Source organism: Mauremys reevesii, linkage group 4 (genome assembly GCF_016161935.1).
Source record: "Mauremys reevesii isolate NIE-2019 linkage group 4, ASM1616193v1, whole genome shotgun sequence".
In the NCBI taxonomy this organism is placed as follows: Eukaryota; Metazoa; Chordata; order Testudines; family Geoemydidae; genus Mauremys; species Mauremys reevesii.
In genome coordinates, this window is record NC_052626.1 from 7,400,945 (window position 1) to 7,424,688 (window position 23,744).

A 23,744-nucleotide genomic window follows, 5' to 3' on the forward strand; every position below is an offset into this window, starting at 1 on the left:
GGTTTGGGGAAGACCAGACAGGCTGGCATCCCACTGAGAGGTGGAATTCATGATCTCCAGGTGACTTGCCAGCCTTGGTGGATACCCCTTTTTGGGGCTGTGCTCAGGGGAAAACTCTGCCTGACACACTCCCCTTGGTCTAGAACAGAACACGCAGGCTCCGTTTCTCTCCCTTCCTTTCTCCTGGGGGGAGAGCGAGGGCAGGCAAAGCCCCCATGCTCCCCTGTGGAGGAGGCAAAGAAAAGGGAGGGAGGATGCTGTGGCCTTGGATTAGATAATCAGGGGGCTCTAACTAGAGGTGGGGGTTCAGAGTTCTTTGTCTCCCTCTCACGGCCTTGCATGGGCACCCAGGCTAGCCCTGAGAATGGCACTGCAGGCCCTGGGGTTGCTCCAGAGAACACAGCCGGGTTTGACTCCCGCAGGGGGCGTTCAGCCTGTCTGGGCAGCAATAACCTTATTTGCGTATGTGATTATGAGCATGCTGTTCATAACAACCTCACTGTTCTGACGGCCTGTAGCATCACAGCCGGGATCCACACGGTGCCGGGTGAACCCAGCTGTCTGCAGTGCATCGCTACCACCTGCTCACAGCAGGAGGGAGCCCTGTCTGTGTCCACCAGGGGAAAAACACCTCAGCCACCATCTGCTGACAACACAGGCGCTCTGCTCCGGGCTCCCTGAGCTCTGCTCTTTCCTAGTTCAGGCTAGTAAGTTACACACCCACTTTGTTACACTCAAATACCCACCTCTTATCTTCTGGAAACCCGCAATGCACGCCAACCCGCTGCCTGTGTAGAGCAGTGCATCCCCAATTCACCGGTGTCACCTCAGTTTAACACTCCCCTTAGCACAAGGCACTTAGATGTGTCTATAGTAAAAACAAATTGAAGTTTATTTAACAGCATTGGAGCTAGATTCAAATAAAAGCAAGTACAGGGGGTTTGGAAACATAAGGTTACAGATAAAAGAAGAACATGAAAGGCAATCTTTAGCCTATGCTTATCAAAGAAAGCTGGGATCCCCCTCTCAGGAGACCCTCCCGTTGGTAGAGTGTCTCCTCCCTAATAGATAATATCTTGTGCCCTGTCTTCTTCTCTGATTCAGTTATAGACTATTGTCTCGTAGCCTGGGGGTGGGGGTCCTCTGTTCAGAGACTTTTCTTGGGGTTAGTTTGTCTTTGTAAATGCTCAAGCCTGCATCTGGGCCGCACAGTAAACACAGGGCTTGCGCTGGCCCCATGGATACTGAGTGTTCTCAGTGTTGATTGAGTCAGTTCTGAGACCTCCCCAGCCTCAGGTGACAAGTTTCACTTCCAGCAGTTTTGGAGCAGAATAGCCTACGTTACATCACTCTGAAATCGTTTCCTGTACAACCATCTTGCAATAACCACGACGATCACTAGTTCTTAGCTTTCGGCAGGGACCCCACATGACATCCTGCAATGCAACACTGAAAAGATGGTCGGCCACGGGGCGATATACCTGCCTGGGCATGTCTGCACAGCTGTCCCTGTGGGCTTCCCAGTGGCAGTTTCTGGAAAGGAAGTGGAGGAGTGAGTCCTACTGGCTCCTGCTCTCTTCCCTCTCCCATATGGAGCCCACACACCAGGTCCAGCTTGATTTGCTCCCTGTGCTCTGTGTATGGGGGGATCCTCCCAGGCTCCTCACACTTGCTTACCGACGAAGTAGTCCCTGTGTCAATGACACTGACACGCAGGCCTCCTTCCCGGTCACAGAGAACGTAGGAGGTGGCCAGCTGGCCTCTAAGTCTCTCCTGCTCCGAACACAGGAAGTTCTGTCACTACGGTAAATACCCCCAGTGACTGCACAAGGAAAACCGAAAGACACTCGGGGGACCCATGCAGTTCTCTCATAAAAGTCATTTATTAGAACAGCAAACACTTTTCTGTAGTACAGCAGCTGTACGCAGCTATGATTGCAGTACAGCGTAAACTACGTGGTACAAGTCACTAGAAATCTAATAAGCATCATGAACATCATAAAGAACTGGGAAGATAACGACTATGAAAAACGAGTCCACAGTGGCCCGGCAACTGAGTCTCATAAGAAATTAAACAAATAACAGATCAGCGTTGTCCTGCAACACAGCTCTTCTGTAGCTGAGATAAACTAATAGGTTTAAATGAACAAGATAGCACCCATTCAATAAATTAGGTAAACTTAATACTAGAACAACGATATAACAAATAAGAACATTCTAAATAGAATGGTAAGCACTAAAAGGAAATGATTCTCTATTTACATATGTCTTTTTGCTGGAACATTATTCCATTAGCTTCCCCTCCCACCCTATCCCCAGTTCAATTAACTATGTTTTTTCAACAAACTCAATTGCTTGGCAAGTTGGCAAATGGTGGGCAACAAAACGGAGTCTTTCTCCAGCCCCTGAAACTAATCTAGAGAGTGTCATCAACCAAAGGAAAGCGTAGTAACATGCGGCATGCAGTCTCTTCACTACAGAAACGGTAAAAGTTAACGTTCTGGCATTTAAACACAGTGGTAATAATCTGTCGTTTTTACATGTGACATTTGTCTGAATTACCAGAAAGTTAAGTTTGTGAATGGCAGCAGAATGTAACTCGAGTTGATGTTAGGCACAGGGAGGCATGGCAACAAGCATGTTTATTCCTGAGAATGTGAATGCCATGGACTGTGATTCTGACTCTCTCTTTCCTCGTCTCTCTCTGTTCTCTCCTGATCCCCACGTGAAGCTAACCTCGGAACAGAATGAATCCTCTCTATGAAAAAAAGGACACTGTCGGGTGGCTTTTTAAGGCTAGGTTTTCGCTGTAGCTATAAAAAAATAAATGCTAATATCACAAGGGCCAACTGCAGGCCCTGTGAGATATGGCAGCACCGTGTCAGCTGGCACCGTTATGTAGAGCGCAGTTTATAAAGCCACTGAATGGGTTCAAGTGCTCGTCTCAAGTCCTCTCGCAAATCCGCGCTGCCTTGCAGCGCCTGGGAACAGGAGGATGGTAAACAGCCCGGCCCACCTACTGAGCGAAACAGAAAAGCCTTTGGAAATGATAAATTATAGAACCAGAGCTGTTCAATGAACATCTAATCATTCTGCTGAAACCAAGTGATCATCACATCAGAAATGTAATTATCTTCTCAGGCTGCCTAGCCGTCTGAATTCCAGTGGGCTGATGCAGCCCTGGCAAACCTCATGGGATTTAAAAGTAATATCTTTGGGCCAAATCCTGCCCAGGGATGCACTGACTTCCCTGTGAGCCACATCCATGCGTGAAGGAAGAATTTGGCCCTATCTGCTAGAATAGATATGACTATCTCCAAATACTTGATGCATTCCACCTGGCTCTGTACAGACTAACTGGTAATCCAAGACCAATGTCTACAGATATGCTTGAGGGTACTGCACAGGAAAGGCCACAGGGAAAGAAACTTCACTGGAGGTAATTTGACTGGCATCAGCAAATGCTTGCCCACAAAGGGGTCCCCCTCCCCCCACCCCGAGTCTCTCCCTGGTTTCTTCAGACAGCATCTTTTGTCTGATGTATAACTCAGTCAAAAGCTATTGGAAGGGTTTCACTTGCGATGGCAGCAGCTAAACTGGTCAACAGCAACCACACAGTTATGAGGAAATGAAAAGCCGACATTTAAAAATAACCGCAAATCAAACCAATGACCCAAACCGAAAAGCTGACACAGAGAAACATCTCAGGCTATCTAGGTACTTTATCAGCCAAAAGAGCTAAACAGCAAAGCAAACGCGCACAGTACGGTGCCGGAGACGCCAAGCGGGTTTGCCGTGCGGTCGTGGAGTACAAAGACTGGAGAAGGCCAGTTTCTTCTCTTCTCTGCTCGCTTTTGTTTTTGGTTTTCCCTGGTCTCCAGTTACCAGCTGACCAAAGATTCCCCGGCTCCGATGAGGTCTCTTCTTGACAAAGTAAAGCAGCTCTCTTGACTCATCCTGAGAAAAGGCAGCTGGCTTCGTAGTCTCGTTACTGCATGGATGCCCTGGAAGTGTAGAATTCGGGGACCGGCAAACCGGTGTGGAGCGTCACCTGCAACGACAGCCCTGTTACCAGAGAGCAATCTGCATTCTCCCACCCCTGGGGCGAAACCCTGACTTTGCTTAAGAGAGTAAGGGGTCTAAACACCAGGCGCAAGCAGCGCTGCGTGCGGCTGGCACTCTGCTCTGGCTTGCAAGTCTGCCCTGGCTGCTCGGCTTGACTAGCGAAACAGGCTGCAGGCCACGGCGCATCAGGGCTGTGGCGGACCCGCAGTCCCTGGCGCGTGCGTATTACCATCAGCGGCACACGTAGCAGCAGCAGGAGCAGTGTGAGAGGAGGGGCACAGAGCACTCGGCAGGACACAGGGGCTCCCTGACTGGATCTGGCTGATAGGGTGTAACTTGCACCGTTCTCATCCCACGATGATTCAAGCTGTTTCCCATCTTTAAAAACCACCAGTCTTCCAAAATGCCCAGAGGAATCTGTACCGAGGAAAGGTCCCTGCTGTGATAGAGGGCAGCCAAGTGTGTTACTGGGAGCCCTGGGCCCCCTGCCATGCATCCTTCCCCTGTAAAATTCATCATCTCCACGCCTCTCCTCCTTGCCCCCTCTTTCGGTATTCCCTGCTGCTGCCTCATGCCCGCTGCCTCCTCCCCATTGTACCCGAGGTGCCGAGCACGCCAGTGATGCTCTCCTGACGTTTTTGGCAGGCCTGTCCTGACACGGTACCTTTCATGCACACTCAGCTGTCCATCCCTGTGCAGAACCAAGAGCAGGACGCAAGGCAAAGGCCACAGAGCAGGACACGCCGGGTGGCACCAGAAGAGCATCACCCACATGTGATCGGTAATAAGAGGAGCAGGGATCACAGGACGGGGTGCGCTGAGCTCCAGGGGAAAGGCTCTGTGGGGATGCTGGGTCCCTAGAACAACTGTGGGCTCCAGGAATTCTGCCTGCCTCCCTGCCCTTAGTGCCTCTGCTGTGTTCCAAGGCATTGCTGGTCACAGCCGGTCTGCGGCAGCAGCAGATTCCCCTGATAGCATTTTCTCTGGGCGGGAAGATAGACATGGGAAGGGGCTTCCCCCTCATTGATAACTGAGCAGCTACAGCTGCAGCACTTGTGGCAGGACAAGGAGTATGCAATGGAGAGGATTTCAAAGGCACCAAAGGGAATCAGGCGCCCAACTCCCTCACTCCCCTTGGTGTCTGTGACAATCTCTGCAGATATTTGCTTTTCTCAGGAAAATGATTCACAAAGAGAAGACTTCATCAACCAACCAGTGAGACGGCCAAACCACTGCTGGATTTCTGGTTAGGGAAAATATCCCATCAGGCTGTTCTTGTAACTGGCTGACCCACAGTTTCAAAACCTATGAGGCTTGCCAGTTTTTGTGAACAGTGTCACAGAGTCTGTAGCTTGCTTTGTTGTCTAGGTTGCTGATATGCATACAACTGTGTAGAGTTGTCCCTTCTCAGATTAATTCTCCTTTCTGAACAGTTTAATTTTCTTATATTCATCATGGGAAGGAAGCATAACTCCTTTACTTACAAAATAATGTAGGGGTTTTAGAGTCAAATTTACAAATGATTTTATCCAAAATAAAGTCTTCTGAATCCTAATAAAGCCATTTGAGTTACTCACACACCTTTGGGGGAAAAGGCTAATGAACGTCTTGAGTTTATTAGCAGTACTTTTATCAGCATCTCCTTGGGCGTCTCTATTATTTGAGGATTTTAAACTTTATCTCTTCTATTGATCTCTCAAGAAGCAATGGAGTTTGATAAATATTCTCCTCCCTTAGGACAAAGTAACGGATGTAGAGATGGGAATTAAACTCATTGAGCAATGGTGCTTGCATATGTGTAGCACACCCTTGCACACATACAAAGATACACATACAAGTACCACAGAGTATTGAACACACTGTCACTGCTCACTATAAAATCATAATCTTACTGAGGACTGTGTGGCTTAGCAATTTAATAATGGTTCTCCGAATAGATCACCAGAGTCTCAGATTTCCATAAAATCAGGTTAACGCTGGATCAGCTGTGAAGAAAGGGCCAGACTATGGTTCTTAGAGGGCGCGGAGATGGGGGATGCCCTTTATTCGGGCACAATGCTACCCCAGTAGCTGGAAAAATTCAATCATCAGCTGCATTCGCGCCACCTCTAGAAAATGGGACGCAAAGGCTCCTCCCAGTGCTGCTCTCCTGCCACTACAGGTGTGTTCCTGGGCAGGTTATGCCCACAAACTGCCCACACAGCATGGTGCAGTAATGTTTGCACTTCCAGCCAATTCCCCCCTTGTGCTCAAGGGCCTGATCCAAATCCCACTGAAGTCAATGGGACTCTTTCCATTGATTCACGGGCGCTGGACAGAGCTCATGGCTGCATTGTGTCTCTCTTTCCTGCCTAGGGAAGATTACCTTTGATGTCCATAATATTGCCCAAAATAAGCAACTGAACCTACTACGTGGGCACCTCATCAAACTGCCTGAAATGTCCTGACGTAACCGATTCAAGCTTATTTCTTCCTGGCATCTTCTAGGAAGATTTTAACAAGCTTGTGGCAATGCTGCAGTGCTTAGAGAAGCAAAGGGTGATAAAATGGGCAGGCCAAAACCAAGCTCAGTGAAAGCATCTGCTGAGTGAATGAAACCAATAACGCCGTGAAGAGGACAATAAGGGGGACAGGAGAAAATAATAATTGAGACTAAAAATAGCAGATTAGTTCAGAGCAAGATAAACATTAAACGGTCTCCCTGTCTTCGCTGCAGAGCTCGTGTTCATGAATGGCCAAGAGCTCAAAAGAGCCCGTGTTTGAAACTGCTGTGTGTGGAACAGGATGCAGACCATCCTTGGAATCACACCAGTGGGACACGGGAGTGTAGCGGGGTGGTTATCCCACTCCTGCCCTGAAGGGCTGAAAACGGCCCGGGGAGAGGGCTGTGGCAGGGGACAGGCTGGGCTGATTGGAAAGCAGCCACCGCTGTGGCTGGTTAATGAGGGCCCGGCTGGCCCTTATAAGAAGGCTGTGAGCCAGAGGCCCAGGAGGAGTCTCTCTCCTGGCTGCCTGCAGAAAGGGAACTGGGAGTGAAGCAGGGCTGGGGAGAGCCAGAGGAGCAGGGGAGCTCCAGGCTGGCAACTCCCCAGGCTGCAGGGCCTGGTCCAAGGCCCACAGAGGTACTGGGAGGCAGAGGATGGCAGCAGGGCCGAACCCCCTCGCCTGTGATGCGTGGCTTTTACACTGCAGTCTGCCCCAGGATTAGATGGTTGGGGGCATGTTGATAAAGATGTTGCTAAGGAGGATGTTCCTGGCCAAGCGCTACTGAGCCAAAGGCAGTGGCACTCCTGTTCTCCTGGATGTCAATGGCTCACCAGTGACCTGGGTCATTACATTTGCTCTTCCAAACTGCCCTGGTCCACAAAGGTTCTCACCCCTTCTAGCAGCTGCGGAGGTTTTTCTGACACTGTTGAGAACACCCTAGTGGATAAGAATGGTGCTAAATGTACAGAAAGACAGTGCTCCAAAGGCAGGAGCTCGCCATCAGGTATATGCTGCTGCTGTGAAACCTCTGTCTCTGACGACGCACATACCTGTACATTCCGGTTCAGACTGACGGCAGGGAAGAACAGGCCCTCCATGTTCTCAAAAGCCACAGGACCTTGCTGATCTTCGTTGATGGAAAATGTTAGGGTCCTCCTGGTTAAGTCAAGGAGCACTCCAACTGTGGCACCTTTTGTTATTCCCCCTTCGGTCCTGTTGGGGAAAGAGGAAGTCAGATGATGTGCATCACTTAATGCCAGCACAGTCCTTGCTACAGCGTTTGTACGGAATGGCTTCCTTGAAATGCACACACCACCCCCCCTGATCAGAGCCAGATTCACACGTTACGCGCCCCAGGCACAGCATCTTCAGCGTCCCCACGCCTACAGCTGACTTAGTGTTTCACGCAGTTTTAGAGAGGTACGGCACCCCTAGAATGCCGGTGCCCCTAGGCACGTGCCTACTGTAGCTAATTGGAAATCCAGCCCTGTCCCTGATTCCTGGCAGTCTCCAGTGAAACAGTGCAGCCTAAAAACACTTCAAGGGACAAATACACATGTACGCACTAACTGCACAATATTGTAGCCTAGCGATGATGGGCCAGATTCTGCCCCTTGGATACACACACTGGGCTGCCATTATTTTCAGCGGAAGTGTTTGCAGGGAGGTGTGTCTCAGGGCGGAATTGCGCCCCAGAGGACAATCACACCGTTTGCAGAGACTTGGCTTCTCTGAACTTTTAAAACTGCGTCTCAGCCGTTCCTAAGGAGCCACCGGGGAAGTCAGTGGGGACTGAGTATGGATCCCCACATTTGGCCCTGACTGTGTGTGGATTATAGAACCTATGATAAAAGAAGTAAGGCAACATTACACAATCAGAGCATCTCCCACAATCCTATACACTAGTGCTGTAAGACTGGGCCACACGCCAAAGTCTGGTGTTCCACAACACGTAACAAACATCACAGTCTGTCACCACTTTTCAAATTCTAGTCTGTATTACTACTGAGTCTCACTTTTCACTTAGCAGCTGATCCAGCTCCCATTGCAGTCAATGCAAAGACTCCCAAACCCTATGCGGGGGTCCCAAGGGCCATAAAATAGCTTTGCACTGTACGGGGAACTCTTGTTTCCATGTTAAGATTGACAGTAACAATGGACAGCCTGGTGGACACAACTTAATACCATTACACGTTCCTCCACTGTATGGTGCCTGCAGACATTTTCCCTTGTTCCTTTCCCTCCAGGTAAGGAAGCGTCATAGGGAATGATGTGGAGGGAACACGTAGGAGACACAAAAGGATAACATGCTGTCACTTTAAAAGTACCGCAGAGCCACAGGAGCTACGAGATCCCTCCACAGAGTGTATTCTAAGATGGTTGCACATGCCAGTCTCATCTCAAACACAACCAGAATTAGAATAATCCTCTGAGCTCAATGCTAATGGCATCCAGGTGGGTCTCACCCACCTACAACCACCTAGATCACAGGACTGGCTGAGCAGAGCGCTTCCATCTGCTCATCCGGTCTAGTGGTGGCCAACTGCACTTCGTCGTTAGCCATACGCTACCAGTGAAAGGGCGGAAGAGCCTGTGGGAAGAACGCATTGCTTACAAAACAAGCGTACTCTCCTGACAAACTGGCTTGCACGGAAAAATGGAGACAGAATTTCTACACCTCAGTCTAGCAGTATAAAAGCGATAAAGGTTTATTGGCACGAGTGTGGGATGAGTGCATTACTCACGAGTGGTGAAATGTTCTGCACGGATAGACGGAGGAACGTTCAGAGGACTAGGAAGCAGAGACAGACTGGGATCATTTCATTCTTAGCACAGTAGGTGAAGAGTTCTTGTAGCAGGTACAGCACCAAGGATGTCTGAACTGCCCCTAGTTTATGCTAAGCATAAGGACTTCCTTCACCTTAGGCTGTAGCGAGCAAATCCATTCCCAGTGTACATGTGTGCAGCTGCCATTGAAGGAGTGGCTTACATCAGGGTTGAGTTTGGGCCTTGATCTCTGAGAGAAAGACAGTCTAGAGAAGACCTGATTCCAGGGTTTGTGGCATACCTGTTGGTGTGTGAATTGTTGTGCATGAACCAGCTCCGGTTATTGTCCACATACATTGCCCAGGCTTTGTCGTCCTTTCCTAGCATGACATCCTTGAGGACATCAACACGAGCCACGCCAAAGGCCGGGTCTGGGTGGTTATCGTAACGATCGATCGACAGCTCCCAATAATGGAGCCCTTTGGAAAAGCCAGTTTTCCCCAGCACAACCCTGTCATCATAGCTGTTACAGGTGACAGTCAGGTTGTCATTGGAAAAGAGGATGTCAGAGTGTGCAGAGCCGGGATCGAACGAAAACCAGGCCACTGGAAATACACAAAGGATAGCTGTTTAGTACGGCTGACACAATCCATTCCAACAACAAAGCCACACAGAGGGGATGAGAAGCACCACATGCCACCTTGCAGGAAGGGAGCTCAACCATGAGGTTCAGCAGTGGACTTAGGCGGCGCTTATCACCAAGTACAGCAAGGAACCGGCTTGCTATAAACTCAGAGGAAGGTAGAGAGAGACTGGACTGGCTCAGTAGAATTTACCCATAGGAGAAGGGCTCCTTGCTCAAAAATTATCCGTGGGCATGGAATCACTGATGGAGGCTATTGATCCCTAGGCCTGGTAACTGGCAGACCAGCGACACCAGAGTCATGGAGCCTGATCCTGCAAACTTTTACTCAAAGATTGGGGGGTGTTATGGTCTAGTGCAGGGGTTGGCAACCTTTCAGAAGTGGTGTGCCGAGTCTTCATTTATTAACTCTAATTTAAGGTTCCGTGTGCCAGTAATACATTTTAACATTTTAGAAGGTCTCTTACTGGTTTTATAACTCAATATAAAGGGTTCCATACCTGCCACCAGTTTTTTAATGTCAACTGTTGTCATTCCAAATGAAAGGCATGCAGGAAAGAAACAGGAAGTAAAATTGGCATTTATTAAAATAAAGAATTCAGAAATATTTTTTTTGCTCACATACTTTTCCATGTACTGTATGAATCTTTTTTTTCTCCCCATGTCCTGAAATTTGTGTATACATGGACTCACCATGGGCCTGCCTTGTTAATGAAGTGCGCGTTAAACTACACAGTGCATGAATCATTTGGTGAATTTAGCTGAGTTGGGTCATCTTAAAAGGGTTTGCTTTTTCCAAAAAGAATTAAGGGGCCTGATTTTGCAAGCTGCAGAGCGTTTGCTACTCCAACAGAAATCACCAGGAAATGCAGGTTTTCAGCACCTGTAAAAATCAGACCCAAATTCCTGATTCAGCCAGGTCAATGTCTAACGTTGAGTGCATGAACAGTCCAGTTACCTTCAATGGGACTAATCATGTACTTAAAGTCTGACACATGCTTAAGTACCTTAGTCAGGTGGGGTCCAAATGTATTTCATTTTAAGGATAAGAGTTTGATGGGGAGTCCATTTCCACAGCCCAGCTTCAGGTTTCTCTTTAAAACCAACAAGCGGAAGAACTTACAACTCCTTTCACACCAAACCGAAATGACCATTCCTCATTCAAATCACTGGGATGGGATTTGAGAAACCGGGTGTAAAGTAGGAAACAGTCTTTGATTATAGTGAGCTGTCTATTTACTTTGTCAAAAAAAAAGGCTTAACATAAAAATAAAATATAAAAAAATGACCAACACAAAGTAAGAACCACTTAATTGTAATAAATATACTTGCCTAATTGAGAGTAAGGCGCTGACTGTGTCTCAAAATTGCATCCTATAAAGAGATACTATATTTCACACATCAAAGCTCAGACGTAACAACCAGTCTCACAAAAAATACTTGTAAACACTTACAAAATTATCCATTTGATCCAATCACTTGAGGCCTGATTCATTAAAAGCCAAAGACCATGTTCAAGATTTTCAAAAGTGACTAGTGATTTTGGGTACCCAACTTAGAGACTCCTTGAAGGGGTCTGATTTCCAGAAAGAGCTGAACACTTGCCCTCTGACAATCAGGGCCCTTTAAAGTGTCTCAGGGTGGGAACCTAAAAACCCAAAGTATCCAAAATCAGTCGACACTTTTGAAGATCCTGGCCTGTATTTTCATTAGAGTCCAATGGATTGTACTGGCCTCTGAAAAAGAGCCTCTAGCAGCAAAAAGTAAATGTTTTCCCCATTCGGTAAATCTCCTTACATGCTGCATGTTCAAAAATACTGTCTGTGACTTCCTCTGGGGAAAGAAATCAGAACAAGATGGGTAGACAGCATCTGACTCAGAGAGAACTTTCTCCAGTAAGATGGAGAATATCTAGTTATTCTTCAAAAATCATTTGAAATCCACTCCCGCCCCAAAAAAAGGGGCAAGTGAATTAAGATTGACCGAGTCCTTGTTCACTTTTCATGTTAATGTAGGTGGCTTTTCTGTAGCTACCTAACTCTAGTTTAGCTATTGCCGTATTTTAAGAGTAATTATGCTACAGTGCCTCTGAGAGAGAGCTAAGCGTCATTCTAGGACACTACACTGAGCATTTACTGATGGCATTTGTTACTCATGAAAATTAGAGGCTGACCACTGAGCAGAGCCAGAGTGAGTGTGTGCAGGTGCTATGCAACCTCCTTCCATGGTTCCCGTGACCTACCCTGGAGCTCCCATGTGCAGCCAGGAGACTGCTGTAACTACTGGCTGCGGACAGCTCCAAAGGGCTGACACAGGGGATTGCACAGTGTAGGAGTTCACCACCCACGTCCCCCTTTTCCCTAATGGCCGGGAAGGACATAGTGTAAAACCCTCCATATTGGCTGCGTGCGAACGGAGGATTCTCCTTGCACGGGGGTAATCTGACTAGGGTCATTAGCCAGGTTCTGCCAGCATCACAGGACAAAGTGGCTGCATGCACCAGAGAATCGGGCCCAAATGTATCTAATTTGATAAAGGAGCTATTGCGGCTTCATACAAACTGTTTCCCTTATTACTCCGTAGCGATGTATCGAGAAAAGGGGAGGTCTTTGCATCGGAGGGAAAGAAGAACCAGCATGGGAATGATGCGATCCCATTTTCTTGGACTATTTTAGGGCTGGACTGCTCTGGATGGGTCTGTGACTGGTTTCAATCTATTTGCATGCAAAAAATGGAGGTGTTTTCTCTGGGCCAAGGTTTTCCTCTAGCACATTCACACCGGTCCCTCCAGGCGGGGTACAGCTTGTATATTTCTCATTGAACCTCACGCTGCACTTAACTCCGGCTGGATAAAATGATGCAATGGCTGCTGAGGCAGTTTTAATGAATCGTGCCCTGTGCCCCCTTTCGAAAGGGTTTTTTCCCCCAAGGTTTCTGGGCTCTACTGTAATACAAATTAACCATCAGCAGGACAAATAAGAAGAAAGTGGTTAGATGGGTTTGTAAAATTCCAACCCCCGTCCCCCACTCCCACCCGCTTCCCAGACCTCAGCCTGTGATCCCAAAGATACACATCTCACATACAGGTATTGATCAAAGCTGTTACAATAGATCTCGGTACATTGGACACAAAGTCAAAACGTCCAATAACAAAACATAGTTCAAGCCAGCAGCGCACAGCAGTACAATGAACAACATGAAAGCACAAAGAAAAAAGGGTTTCTGACAGGGGGTAGGGGCCCCTGTATGTTCTGGCAACTGTCATGCTGCAGCATTCCTCATTCCGAGTTGTGAGATGGAAACAAAATAAAAGGGACCCCACTCTCCCCTTGCTTAGCCAGTAAGTTGGGGGTTACGCCACTGGAGTGACACTGTTTAAACCCGGCACGACGGGAGAATGAGGCCCTGGAAGCTTTAGAAATAAGAAATGTGCAAAAATTGGTCTCCGTGATTACGAAATAGCACCAAAGAGATCGGCTATGCCTGCTGCTCCTTTGCTAGTCGCTGTTCACCGCAAGGTAAAGGAGACTCTGGCTGCACTTTGCACAGTGAATCAGCCTACACCCTTGTCACAAACCACTAAGGCAAGGGATATGGAGGCAGGCAGGGTACCTGGGGGGCTGTCCTGCACGCTACTCAGAATTTTATTCATGTTCTTTCCTCTCCTCTGCAGAAAAAGAGGCTTTAAATATCAGAGGGCCTGATTTTGACAGGTGTTGACACCCACCCCTCAAAGTTAAGTCAGTGGGAGCAGCACCTTTAAAAATCAGACTCTACAGTCCTCAGATGAAAAGAGTTGTGGCCCTCTCAACGCCCTGCTGGCTTCTGTGTTTTTTAACATCTTTTTTTAAAAGGTCTATTGGGTGGAGGGTTAATCGAACAGCCTTCAAAAGAGTTGCAATGAACAAATCTTATGGCAGCAGCTGACTTTCCTGGAACCGTCCCGTATCTCCCCAGCATTCCCTCAGAGGCGTGTGCCAGTGCTGTTCCTGTAATTCCAGCACGGCTCCTCCCTTGCTCATAATAGCTGTCCTATAAGGAATTGTGCACTGACCTGGGGCTTCCTAATCAATGCCGTTAAATGACAGCGACAATGGTATTGTTGTTACATACACCACAAAGCTACATCATCCAAATTCCCTTCACTTCGGGAGCAGGCCACTGACAAACAGAACAACTTATCCCCCTGGCATATGAATGTCATGGGAAAAAAACAAAACAAAACAAACAAATACTTCGGAGCTGCCCAAAAGCACAGATCAAGAGGAAATGCCAGACGTGCTCGGCTCACCGGCTGAATTCAGAGACTGCAAAGAAGAATGCAAGCTCAGCGGGTGGGACGAGGATCTTAGCTCAAAGTAGGATCTCCCCGAGAAGCTGGGTTGTAGATTAAGTGTGGAGGAGAAAGGACTCATTCTACGGAGCTGAAATCTTTCCAAAGGCACTGGAAAAGGGAGGGTCTGTTCTTCGGACTCTGTGTCTAAACGTAAGATCAATGCAAACCCCACATCAGAAATCTGCGGGCTGACTTCAAACCATTACCGGAGCCGAGCCCCCGGTGCAGAACGCAGACACTTTAACATGCACAGGCTGTGCTGCAGCGTGTGTGCTGAGCAGGACACAGGAAGTTCTGGAGCACAGATACCACTCAGTAATACCGTATCATCAATGCTGTAACCAGTAAACATATTTGGGTCTTCAAAAACATCCCTGTGGAGCTGAAGACAAATCTGATCAGCTGTTCTTAGGCTAAATCCTATTTTTAGCAAATTCTGGAAGGCATCACAGTAACGTATCCCACCGAGGGAGATGCACATCTTACCGTACCCAAGTCCCAGCAGATGTATTTTACATGCTATCAGATCCTCTTGTCCATTACACTCATCGGAGGAAAGGGCTGGCTGTGGAGGTTTTGTGTGGGGCTGGTAACCTGTCAATGCAGTTTTGCGAGGCTGATCTAAACTGTGTTACTAAAAGGGCCCTCAAAAACCCAAAGGATGGTATGTTTAACAATATCAAAAGGGCCATACTGGGTCAGCCCAGTATCCGGACTTCCGATGGGCCAATGCCAGGTGTTTCAGAGGGAAGGAATGGAACAGGCCATCATTGAGTGACCCATCCCCCGTTGTCCACTCCCAGCTTCCCATCTTGACTAAGGGCCATGATTGGACCTACCCTCCATTAACTTATCTAGTTCTTTTTAGAACCCCACTATAGAGTTGGTTTTCATAACATCCCCTGGCAATGAGTTCCACAGGTTAAGTGTTTCTGGATAACTCTTTGCATCTATCAAAACACACCTCAGCCTCCCAATAGGAGTTTTGTTAGGAATTAACTCTGTGATCTGAGGGCCTAATCCAATGGCCACTGGAGCTGCTGGGAGTCCTCCCATTCACTTCAATGGGCAGCGGATCTGTCTCAGAGTGGCTGCAAGCAACCACGTTGTATAGGTGAGATTTCATTGTCCCACCACGGCAATGCAGGTCCTTTGTGACCACCCTACTCCCAAAGTGCACTGTCATTACCCTGATGCCTGCCCCGACAGCCTTTCCGCCCATCATAGGCAGGCAGTTGTGAGCAGAAGCTCTTGATGAAGCTGTGAGCATCCCTTGTCCGGTGATTCTGAAGGCTTGTGATACCCATGGGAAACCTAAGCTCCAACCCTTCTGCTAGTTTGCTTACCTTTCAGAGGACTTCACGGTAACCTGCTCCACCAGAATGGGCTCCATCATTCAGAGCCAGCATACAGCAGCCTGTCCTGGCACAAAGCCTTACATGGTAACTGGTTCTTATGATGGGCCCTGGATGCAGCTCCTGCTTAGTCTAAATTCTTTGGAATCCAAAAGTGCTTGGTTGAATGAGAATGAGCTGATAGAAAAGGCAGAGGGGCGCTGGGCAATAGTGGGAGGGAAGGAGGAGATGAGATCTGAGCATAAGGGTCTGCAGCATGTACACCTGCCTTAAAGGGTACTTGAACTTTTGTGTCTGCCAAGCCTATGATAGGGTAACAGATGTGAAGCTTTGGAGAAGGCTGCTGTGCTGTCAGAGACATTCCCTATCAGCACCCGTAATGACTCCTCTGGCACTCAGTGTCTGGATTAAACCCTGTTCTCACACAGAGTCACGCTGTCACACTTCTCTTAAGCCAGATCTACGATCTCCACCCGCAGCAATGCTGCTTCCTGCTGGGGAAGGCAGGTGGCCAGTCGTTCCTGTTGTGTTCTAATCCTCACCGTCTGCCCTGCTTAGTGAATCTGAGTTACCTCTTGCCCTGCCTGTCCTTTGCCCTCATGAAAAACTGCTGTTCGTGTGAGGGTCTGCTTGGGTCCTAATCCGATCTGAAGGCTTTACAGAGCAGTGCAGTACAACCAGGCCGTTCTGTAAGACCTCTCTTGGAAGCTGATTTCACTGGAGCTCTAAAACCGCGATGAAATCACCTACTCTGGGCACCACAAAGTTAAGGAAAGACAGACCGAGAAATAAATCAGGGGGCTGAACCTGCTCCAAGGATCTCATCAGCAACCACTGATAGATTTAAGTCGGGCTAGTCCGCATTTACAGTACCAATGCCCTGTAAACCTGCTAAGGGAGGGTCACATAAATCGTCATCCGAGAACAGACAGGAGACACGTCTGCTTGGATACCTCTCTCTAGGGCTACCCATACAATAACCTGCCACCAACTTGGGGAGACGAAATGATCTCAAGCTCTCATGCAGCCACAGTTGCGTTCAATTCCTTGCTAACAACAGCAGAGAAACTGCTGCCATTTTTAGGTCGGATGGTTAAATACGGGGTATGTGGCTCTTCATTTCTGGGAAACAAAAAGGCTACTTGGAGAATGTTTTTGCTCATCTTGTGGGACTGTCCACTTAAAATGACTCTGTGCAGTTAACATCCTCATCGGTAGGAGTCCATCCAGCCCCGCTGCAGGCATCTAGCATGACCATTACAAGAGCAAATTGTAATCTCTTAAAATGGACAACAAAATTGCCCTTTAAGACAACCAAGAGTATGTTTATCAGGATTGTCTGTCTGTCAGATTTATGAGGTCCCTACCACCTTGGGAATCTATTGCTTGAGAACGGTCCCATTGGCTTGGAGGAGCATTCTCATGCATGAGCTGAAGTACTGAGCTGGATCGAGGCCCATGTCTACAGATGCCATGATGCTTGAGCTCATTATCCTTGCCCTATTCGTAGATACTCAAATCACTGAGGAACCCGCCTTGAAACTCAACATTTTTATTTTACAAAACACTCCCTGCCAAACTCCTGCAGCACAGACCATCCTATTCTTCATGCAGGGTGAAAGTGCCCAAAGAGATACTAGCACATTGCTACCTCCTCCCCCTGGCGGTGAGGTTTCCCCAGATCGTCCCCTCTGAGCCTCCTGCCCCACTTGCTCCTCACACTGTCTACCTAGTTAAGAGAGAAGATTTATTTTACTGCTCCTGTGGTTGTACTACAGGCAGTGGTGGGGGCATGGCACACGAAGCCCCATAGTTCCCTAGGGTCTATTTCAATGTGCACTGAAGTCAACAGAAAGACTCCCCTTGACTTCAGTGGATTTTGGATCAGGCTCTATATGCCAGAGCTGGAAATCAGTAATTAAACAAATGAACCAGACCTCCAAGTGCCTTCAGCTAAGCAGTTAGTAACGAGTTACTAACAAGAGATTAACAATGGTAACAACAGCACGGCCATGTTCCGAATGATCTTCTCCTCTTTGCTCCTTCCTCTTCTTTTCTTCTCACTTCCCCTCCTACTAAAACGCCCCACAGTATTTTACGGAGCAGAGTGGAAGGATAAAGCACTCTGCTAAACCCTGTTCATGCAAATTTGCACTCAGAAGCCCAATTCTGCGGCATAGGCCAGAAATAATACCCCAAGCCAGCTGTCAGTGCAGCAGGGGTCTGTTTAATGACTCACTCAGATACCCTTAAGCCGAATACAGGCACAATTTATTTCTCTGTTTTGGGCCCAAAGAGCGCTGAATGCCTCCAGGAGGAGAAAATGCTTTGGGACACATTTAGCTCTTTTTCTTTTTCATTGGAATAACAAAAAAAGAGCCGTTCAGTAAAAAGACTCCAGTGAACAAAAGATCTGTTCTGAAAGCCTGTCTCCTGGCAAATGCAGGAAAGAGAGCTCCAAGCACGACGCCATTGCACTGGGACCATCAACAGAAGCCTTCTGGTGGGCTCCTTTGTTATGTGGGGCCTGCGCCAGGTGGACAGGCGAGGACTTTGGATACCACAATGCAAATATCCACCCAGAGGACACCTGAGTGTTGAGCCTGTGCCAAATATTCCCTTTTTCAGGGCTTTGGGGGACTTTTATTGAAGGACTCTGGTCCCCTGGAAGGGCTGAACATTTTAAAGTGGTTTGGCCAGAGGAGGCTGCTGATCATTGTGGGGAAACTGAAGCGGACGTGCCGTCACACAAGTGCTGAAGAAATGCTCCTTGGGCCAGATCTGCAGTTTGGCCGAGCTCCACTCATGTAGGCGCCAAGGGGTGTGGATTTATATAATCCTCAGGGCAGTCAAGGGCCAATCTGACCCCTTATGTAAAAATTAAAGCAGCCCCCGTGCTGCTCTCACTTACACTGACTGGTGATGACCCCCTAGTGTCTGTGACGCTGCTGGGGGGTGCAAGAGGTTATGGTACTCTGGCCACACCCCTGCCCGTCCCTGTGCTGGTGGGGGTTGGGACTGGTTGGTGTTGCATTGCCATAGCAGCTCTAAGGCAGCTGGGGGTCCCTCCACGCTTGAAAATCTCTGCTTAGCCCCGCTCTCCAGCTCTCCCTTTGGCAGCAGGAGCGGTGCTGCAGAGCTTTGTCGAGGGCTCTAAATGTTCCAACTCCTTTGGAGGTGGTTTGTCGTTCTGTACCTCCTGTGAGCTCTTGGGGGATTACAGCACTTTTCACGGGCCCCACATCGGTCCACGCCAACACGTAAGAACTCACGTGGACGCCATGTAAGTGTCGGAGGCCAAAATATGGCCCCGGATTTGTAATGAAAAGGTTTGCTTCTCCGGCAGCTCAGAGGAGGAAGAGCAGCTCTTGCTCCAGCTTCTCTCTGCTCTGTCTTCCGAGACGTGTCACTACACTTCATCCGTCTATATTGCCGACGTACTCAAAACAAAGGGAAGCATCATGGCTTCCTTCTGAACAATAGGCGTCATCTCCTGACGCATGACAAGTCAGAGATGTAAAAATGGCTACATCCGAAGCTGCTCCTACGCGTCTGTGCTGAGGTTTCTGATCACAACACCTTTTTCCTCGGCAACACTCAAAAGCCGCAGCTCCTGCGTACGGACAAGCTGTGTTTAAACTGCCTTATGCACCAGCAACAGAACGACTAGTTACGTTCTGGTTCCAGTATCTCTAGCACTGACGATAACTGCACGAAGTGGAAGGCACACGGCTTGGTTTTCTAGAGCCAGGCTAAGCTTGTGGTGCTGGTGGTTAGAGACACCTGGATTTGGCTTGAAAAATGGAGCGATGTGGGTCTGGAAATGATGGAAAGGGAATACCAGTAGGTGTGGAGAACTACAAAAAAAGGGGTCACTTTCCCGCTAATAACTATACTTTAAAGGACTGCCGATGTGCTGGCAATGAGCTGACAGCCTTTATCATGAGATTATTACCTGCGGTTTCTAACTCCCAAGTCATTCTTCTAAACTAGCCGTCTGACTCCCGACCTGAATGTCAAAATCAGGCCTGCCTTCCAAGATGGATAAATTGCCTGGTGTGACAGACGTATGTAAAGGCAGGAAGAGAAAGGTTTCCCTCTGGTTACACTGAACAGCAGCATTTAATATTCTAACTGAGGCAGCTGAAGGAGGTGGATGTAGTCAGCTTTGTACATGGAATTGGTGCGGCTTTGCTGTTATATAGAAAGAACCCCAGATGGTCCCACAGTCTTTCTCATCCTTACAGTACACCACAGAGTGCGTAACTAAACACCATACATTACAATCAAAGCGCAACCACGCACTGTGCTTGGTTTCTCTGGAATTTTTTTTTAATTTAAAGGGAATTAAAGACATTTGAGCTTCATTTTGGAATAATACAACTCCATCCAAGGTGCGAACCTGTCGTCATTCAAATCCTAAATGCTTTTCTCTGAGCAAGTGCCTGTCATCACATCACCAGCTCTCCTCCCAAGAGAGCGCTGTAATTCACTAAAATATTCAGCGAAGGAGAGGCCTAGAGGACAATTGCTGACATTGCTCTGGCCTGCTGACTTATAACCTGTACTCTTCCCATCACAGTCACTTTTTTGCAATGTTTGGCTTTTTAAATCTGGAGCCGTGGAGTTACTCCTTGCATCGCAATGCTAAGCGACGTGGATTTTACAGACCCTATGTGTGGGCAGCACTGGCTCTGGTGTATCATTTCACAATGACATTGCTCAAGCGTCTTACCCTCGGACGTCTGTAGGACCAGGGTCTTGCTGTACTGGCTGACTCCTGTTTTGTTGAAGGCTTTGACGCGAGCACTGTACGTGCTGTTGAAGTGCAGACCGTCCACAGTGCACATCGTCTCTTTCCCAACGTACACCTCCTAGTTAGCAAACAAAGAGCTGCGTTAGGGTCTGAAGCACCGTGCAGACTTCCTTTGCTGTACAGCGTTTCCATAGCTTGCTCAAACACAGACATGCAAGTAATGCACCTTTTGGTCTCTCTACACTGTCTGCCACAGGGCAGGAGATGGATGAAATTCACCAGCGCTGGATAGCACTAAATCATACGTTTGGGTCAAGATAAAATGATCCTATGACTTGACACTGGAGCTCTGACAAACCTACCAGGTAAAACCAGTTGCTATACAGTAAGGCCATTGCTGTTCATGTTGGACCAAATCCTGAAATCCTTCCTCAAGCAAAACTCCCAGAGAAGTCCAGGTGAGTTTTGCCTGAGTGAAGAAAGAAGTCCTGTAATCAGAAACTTGCACCTAGACTCTACTTCCTTGTAAGCCCACGTGGCAGGACCAACGCTTTACTGAACATACATAAGCACGGCCATACTGGGTGAGAAGAAAGGTCCATCTAGCCCAGTATCCTGTCTTCAGACAGTGGCCAATGTCAGGTGCCCCAGAGGGAATGAACAGAACAGGTCATCATCAAGTGATCCATTCCGTGTCGCCCATTCCCAGCTTTTGGCAAACAGAAGCTCCTGAAAGACAGGATTATTCCACAGACCCACGGCCAATTCACCAATGTGTTATTTTGATGTCAGTTGTACAGAGTTACAATGGCCTAATGCTGGAGCAACCGGCAATGAATCAGGACCAATTAGAGGGGATGTGATTTAAGCTCCTGGTTGCTTTTATTTGTGTTGCTGGGGAAGGGTTTTCTCTTGGTTTCCTTGGGAAATATCCTTCACTCTCTCCTTTCTTCCAGGAACCCTTTGTGTCTCTCTGCTGGGAGTACAGACTGGAGTAGGGTGCATTTGTTTAAACAGTCTCTGCTTAAATATAGACGTCTTGTTTTCAGGATACTGCACATTTCTCCAGGCCTGAGCCTTTGGGAAAAGTTCCATGGTCAAAGAACACAGAATTCTGCTCTGTATCTTTTCCCTCAATCTTGAGCAGATGAACTAAATTAGGCACCGTTGCTGGTAGATATGTAAATTGCAGCTCTCCTCTGGTAACATGTTACCTGTCAGCACTCAGTCGTTAGCAGTGCAATTTGAGCTGTGAACTCAATTTACTGAACAAATGCAATAAGAAGTGAAATACACCTGGCACTGGGTTACAGAAACTGCTTCCCAGCTGTGTTCTCATGCCAGAGCTCTTACAGAAACACGGGGTTTATTACTGCCTCACTTAACACACTGGGTTCCCACTTTATCCTCTTATCACTGTCCAACAGGACAATCGTTTGATTTGATGATTATAAAACAAATTGCCACTGGAGCTTAATCACTTTGAGTGCCCTGGCATACGGGCCAGCCCTGAACATAAACACTTCAGCTCACTTTTACTTCAATTTGTTCTTGGTCTTTTTTAATGATTTCGTAGAATCTGGCTGTTTGGATTTAATGCACCATCTAACCTAATGACTGGTACATTAGAGAAAAGCCACACCCTGAGCTTCCAGGGCAGAGGGCAAATCCCTGGATTCAAACTCTTCCCTTCTGGCCCGGGTCCAACTCAGAACAGCTCCGCAGGTGCCCAGCTGTTGGTTTCCGTTCGGATACGGCCAATCTCATCCATTCCACTGGAGCCAAAATCTCTAAACTCACCATTCCCATCTCCCCTCCCCTGGGCCCCTCCAAAATACCATCACCTAGTGATACTCTCCCACATCACCGAGACGTTCATGAGAGTTAACTCATCAGTGAGTGCCAGGTGCTTTGAAACCCCCCGAGAGAAAAGCAGAATATTATTCGCTGCAGCACATGAACAGGAAAGATCAGTTTTTGACATGCTCCACGGACAGAGAGCTTGGCTATACATTGATCTGCACTTCTGCGTACATGGCAATGGCTGAGATGCTGGCGTGAGGCGAAATAGCAGCTGCATCTCCGAGCACAAGTGGATAATGCAGCAGATCTTGTCGGGCATGTCAGGAGCAAAGCTTTAGGGACTCAGGCAAACCCATTATTCTTTATTGCTGCAACTGCGGTTGAAAACCCAGACTTGCTCTGAGCAGGAGTAATAATCGCTTGAGACAGTCCAGATTGCCAAGCCATTTGTCAAATAAACTATGTGATAAGATTTAAATTTTGTATAGTAAATGGCTTCTGAAGACATGACCCCGGGTTTGGAATCCACTTAGTGATTTGATTGGCCTTGAGGCTTTTCTTCTGGATAATCTCCACTGTTATCTGAAAGATCCTACGACTTAATAACCAGCTGTGCCACAGGGGAGGCAAAGCTGACTCTAAACCACCTTTCTGTCTCTTACTACCCTGGGTCAAAGAAGCCCCTGGCCCAAGTTAGAGCAGCCTCAGGAGTGCTCTAATCTCTGTCAGCTGGAGCAGTCTTTCATGATGACACCAAGCTGGGAGGGGCTGCAAGCACTTTGGAGGACAAGTTTAAAATTCAAAATGACCTTGACAAAATGGAGAACTGGTCTGAATTCGACAAGATGGAATTCAATAGAGACAAGTGCAAAGTACTTCACTTAGGAAGGAAAAATCAAATGCACAACTACAAAATGGGGAACAACTGTCGAGGGGGTAGTACTGCTGGAGAGGATCTGGGGGTGACAGTGGATCACAAGTTGAATATGAGTCAGCATGTGATGCAGTTGCAAAAAAGGCTAGTATCATTCTGAGGTGTATTAACAGGAGTGTTGTATGTAAGACACAGGAGGGAACTGTCTCACTCTGCACTGGTGAGGCCCCAGTCCTGGCCACCACCACTGAGGAAGGAAGTGGACAAATAGGAGAGAGTCCAGAGGAGAGCAACAAAAATGATAAAGGTTTAGAAAACCTGACCTGTGAGGAAAGGTTAAAAAAATGGGGCCTGTTTAGTCCTGAGAAAAGAAGACTGAGGGGGAACCTGATAACAGACTTCCAATATGCTGACTGTCATAAAGAGGATGGTGATCAATTGTTCTCCGCGTCCACTGAAGGCAGGGGCGGCTCTAGACATTTCACCACCCCAAGCAGGGCGGCATGCCGCGGGGGGCGCTCTGCCGGTCGCCGGTCCCGTGGCTCCGGTGGGCATCCCGCAGGCGTGCCTGCGGAGGGTCTGCTGGTCCCGCGGCTCCACCGAAGCCGCGTGGCTCCACCGGACCCTCTGCAGGCACGCCTGCGGCAGGTCCACCAGAG

The 23,744-nt window shown here is 48.1% G+C and overlaps 1 protein-coding gene across 6 annotated transcripts in view; it reads right to left on the reverse strand.

The window, feature by feature from the left end:
- Nucleotides 1–1,852: 1,852 nt before the first annotated feature.
- TRIM9 (tripartite motif containing 9) overlaps nucleotides 1,853–23,744 on the reverse strand; it is a 120,993-nt gene continuing 99,101 nt past the window's right edge. For 2 of the 6 annotated variants that reach the window (XM_039537126.1, XM_039537125.1), the window contains exons 7-13: nucleotides 20,388–20,526; nucleotides 14,253–14,441; nucleotides 11,294–11,335; nucleotides 10,462–10,485; nucleotides 9,620–9,923; nucleotides 7,602–7,764; nucleotides 1,853–4,051 (exon numbers count right to left, since the gene is read on the reverse strand). In XM_039537126.1, the coding sequence (XP_039393060.1) occupies nucleotides 3,989–4,051; nucleotides 7,602–7,764; nucleotides 9,620–9,923; nucleotides 10,462–10,485; nucleotides 11,294–11,335; nucleotides 14,253–14,441; nucleotides 20,388–20,526 (924 nt within the window). In that variant the 3' untranslated portion in view covers nucleotides 1,853–3,988. The remainder of the gene's footprint in view (nucleotides 4,052–7,601; nucleotides 7,765–9,619; nucleotides 9,924–10,461; nucleotides 10,486–11,293; nucleotides 11,336–14,252; nucleotides 14,442–20,387; nucleotides 20,527–23,744) is intronic. The other 4 variants (XM_039537128.1, XM_039537127.1, XM_039537130.1 and 1 more) reach the window with 2 other exon arrangements.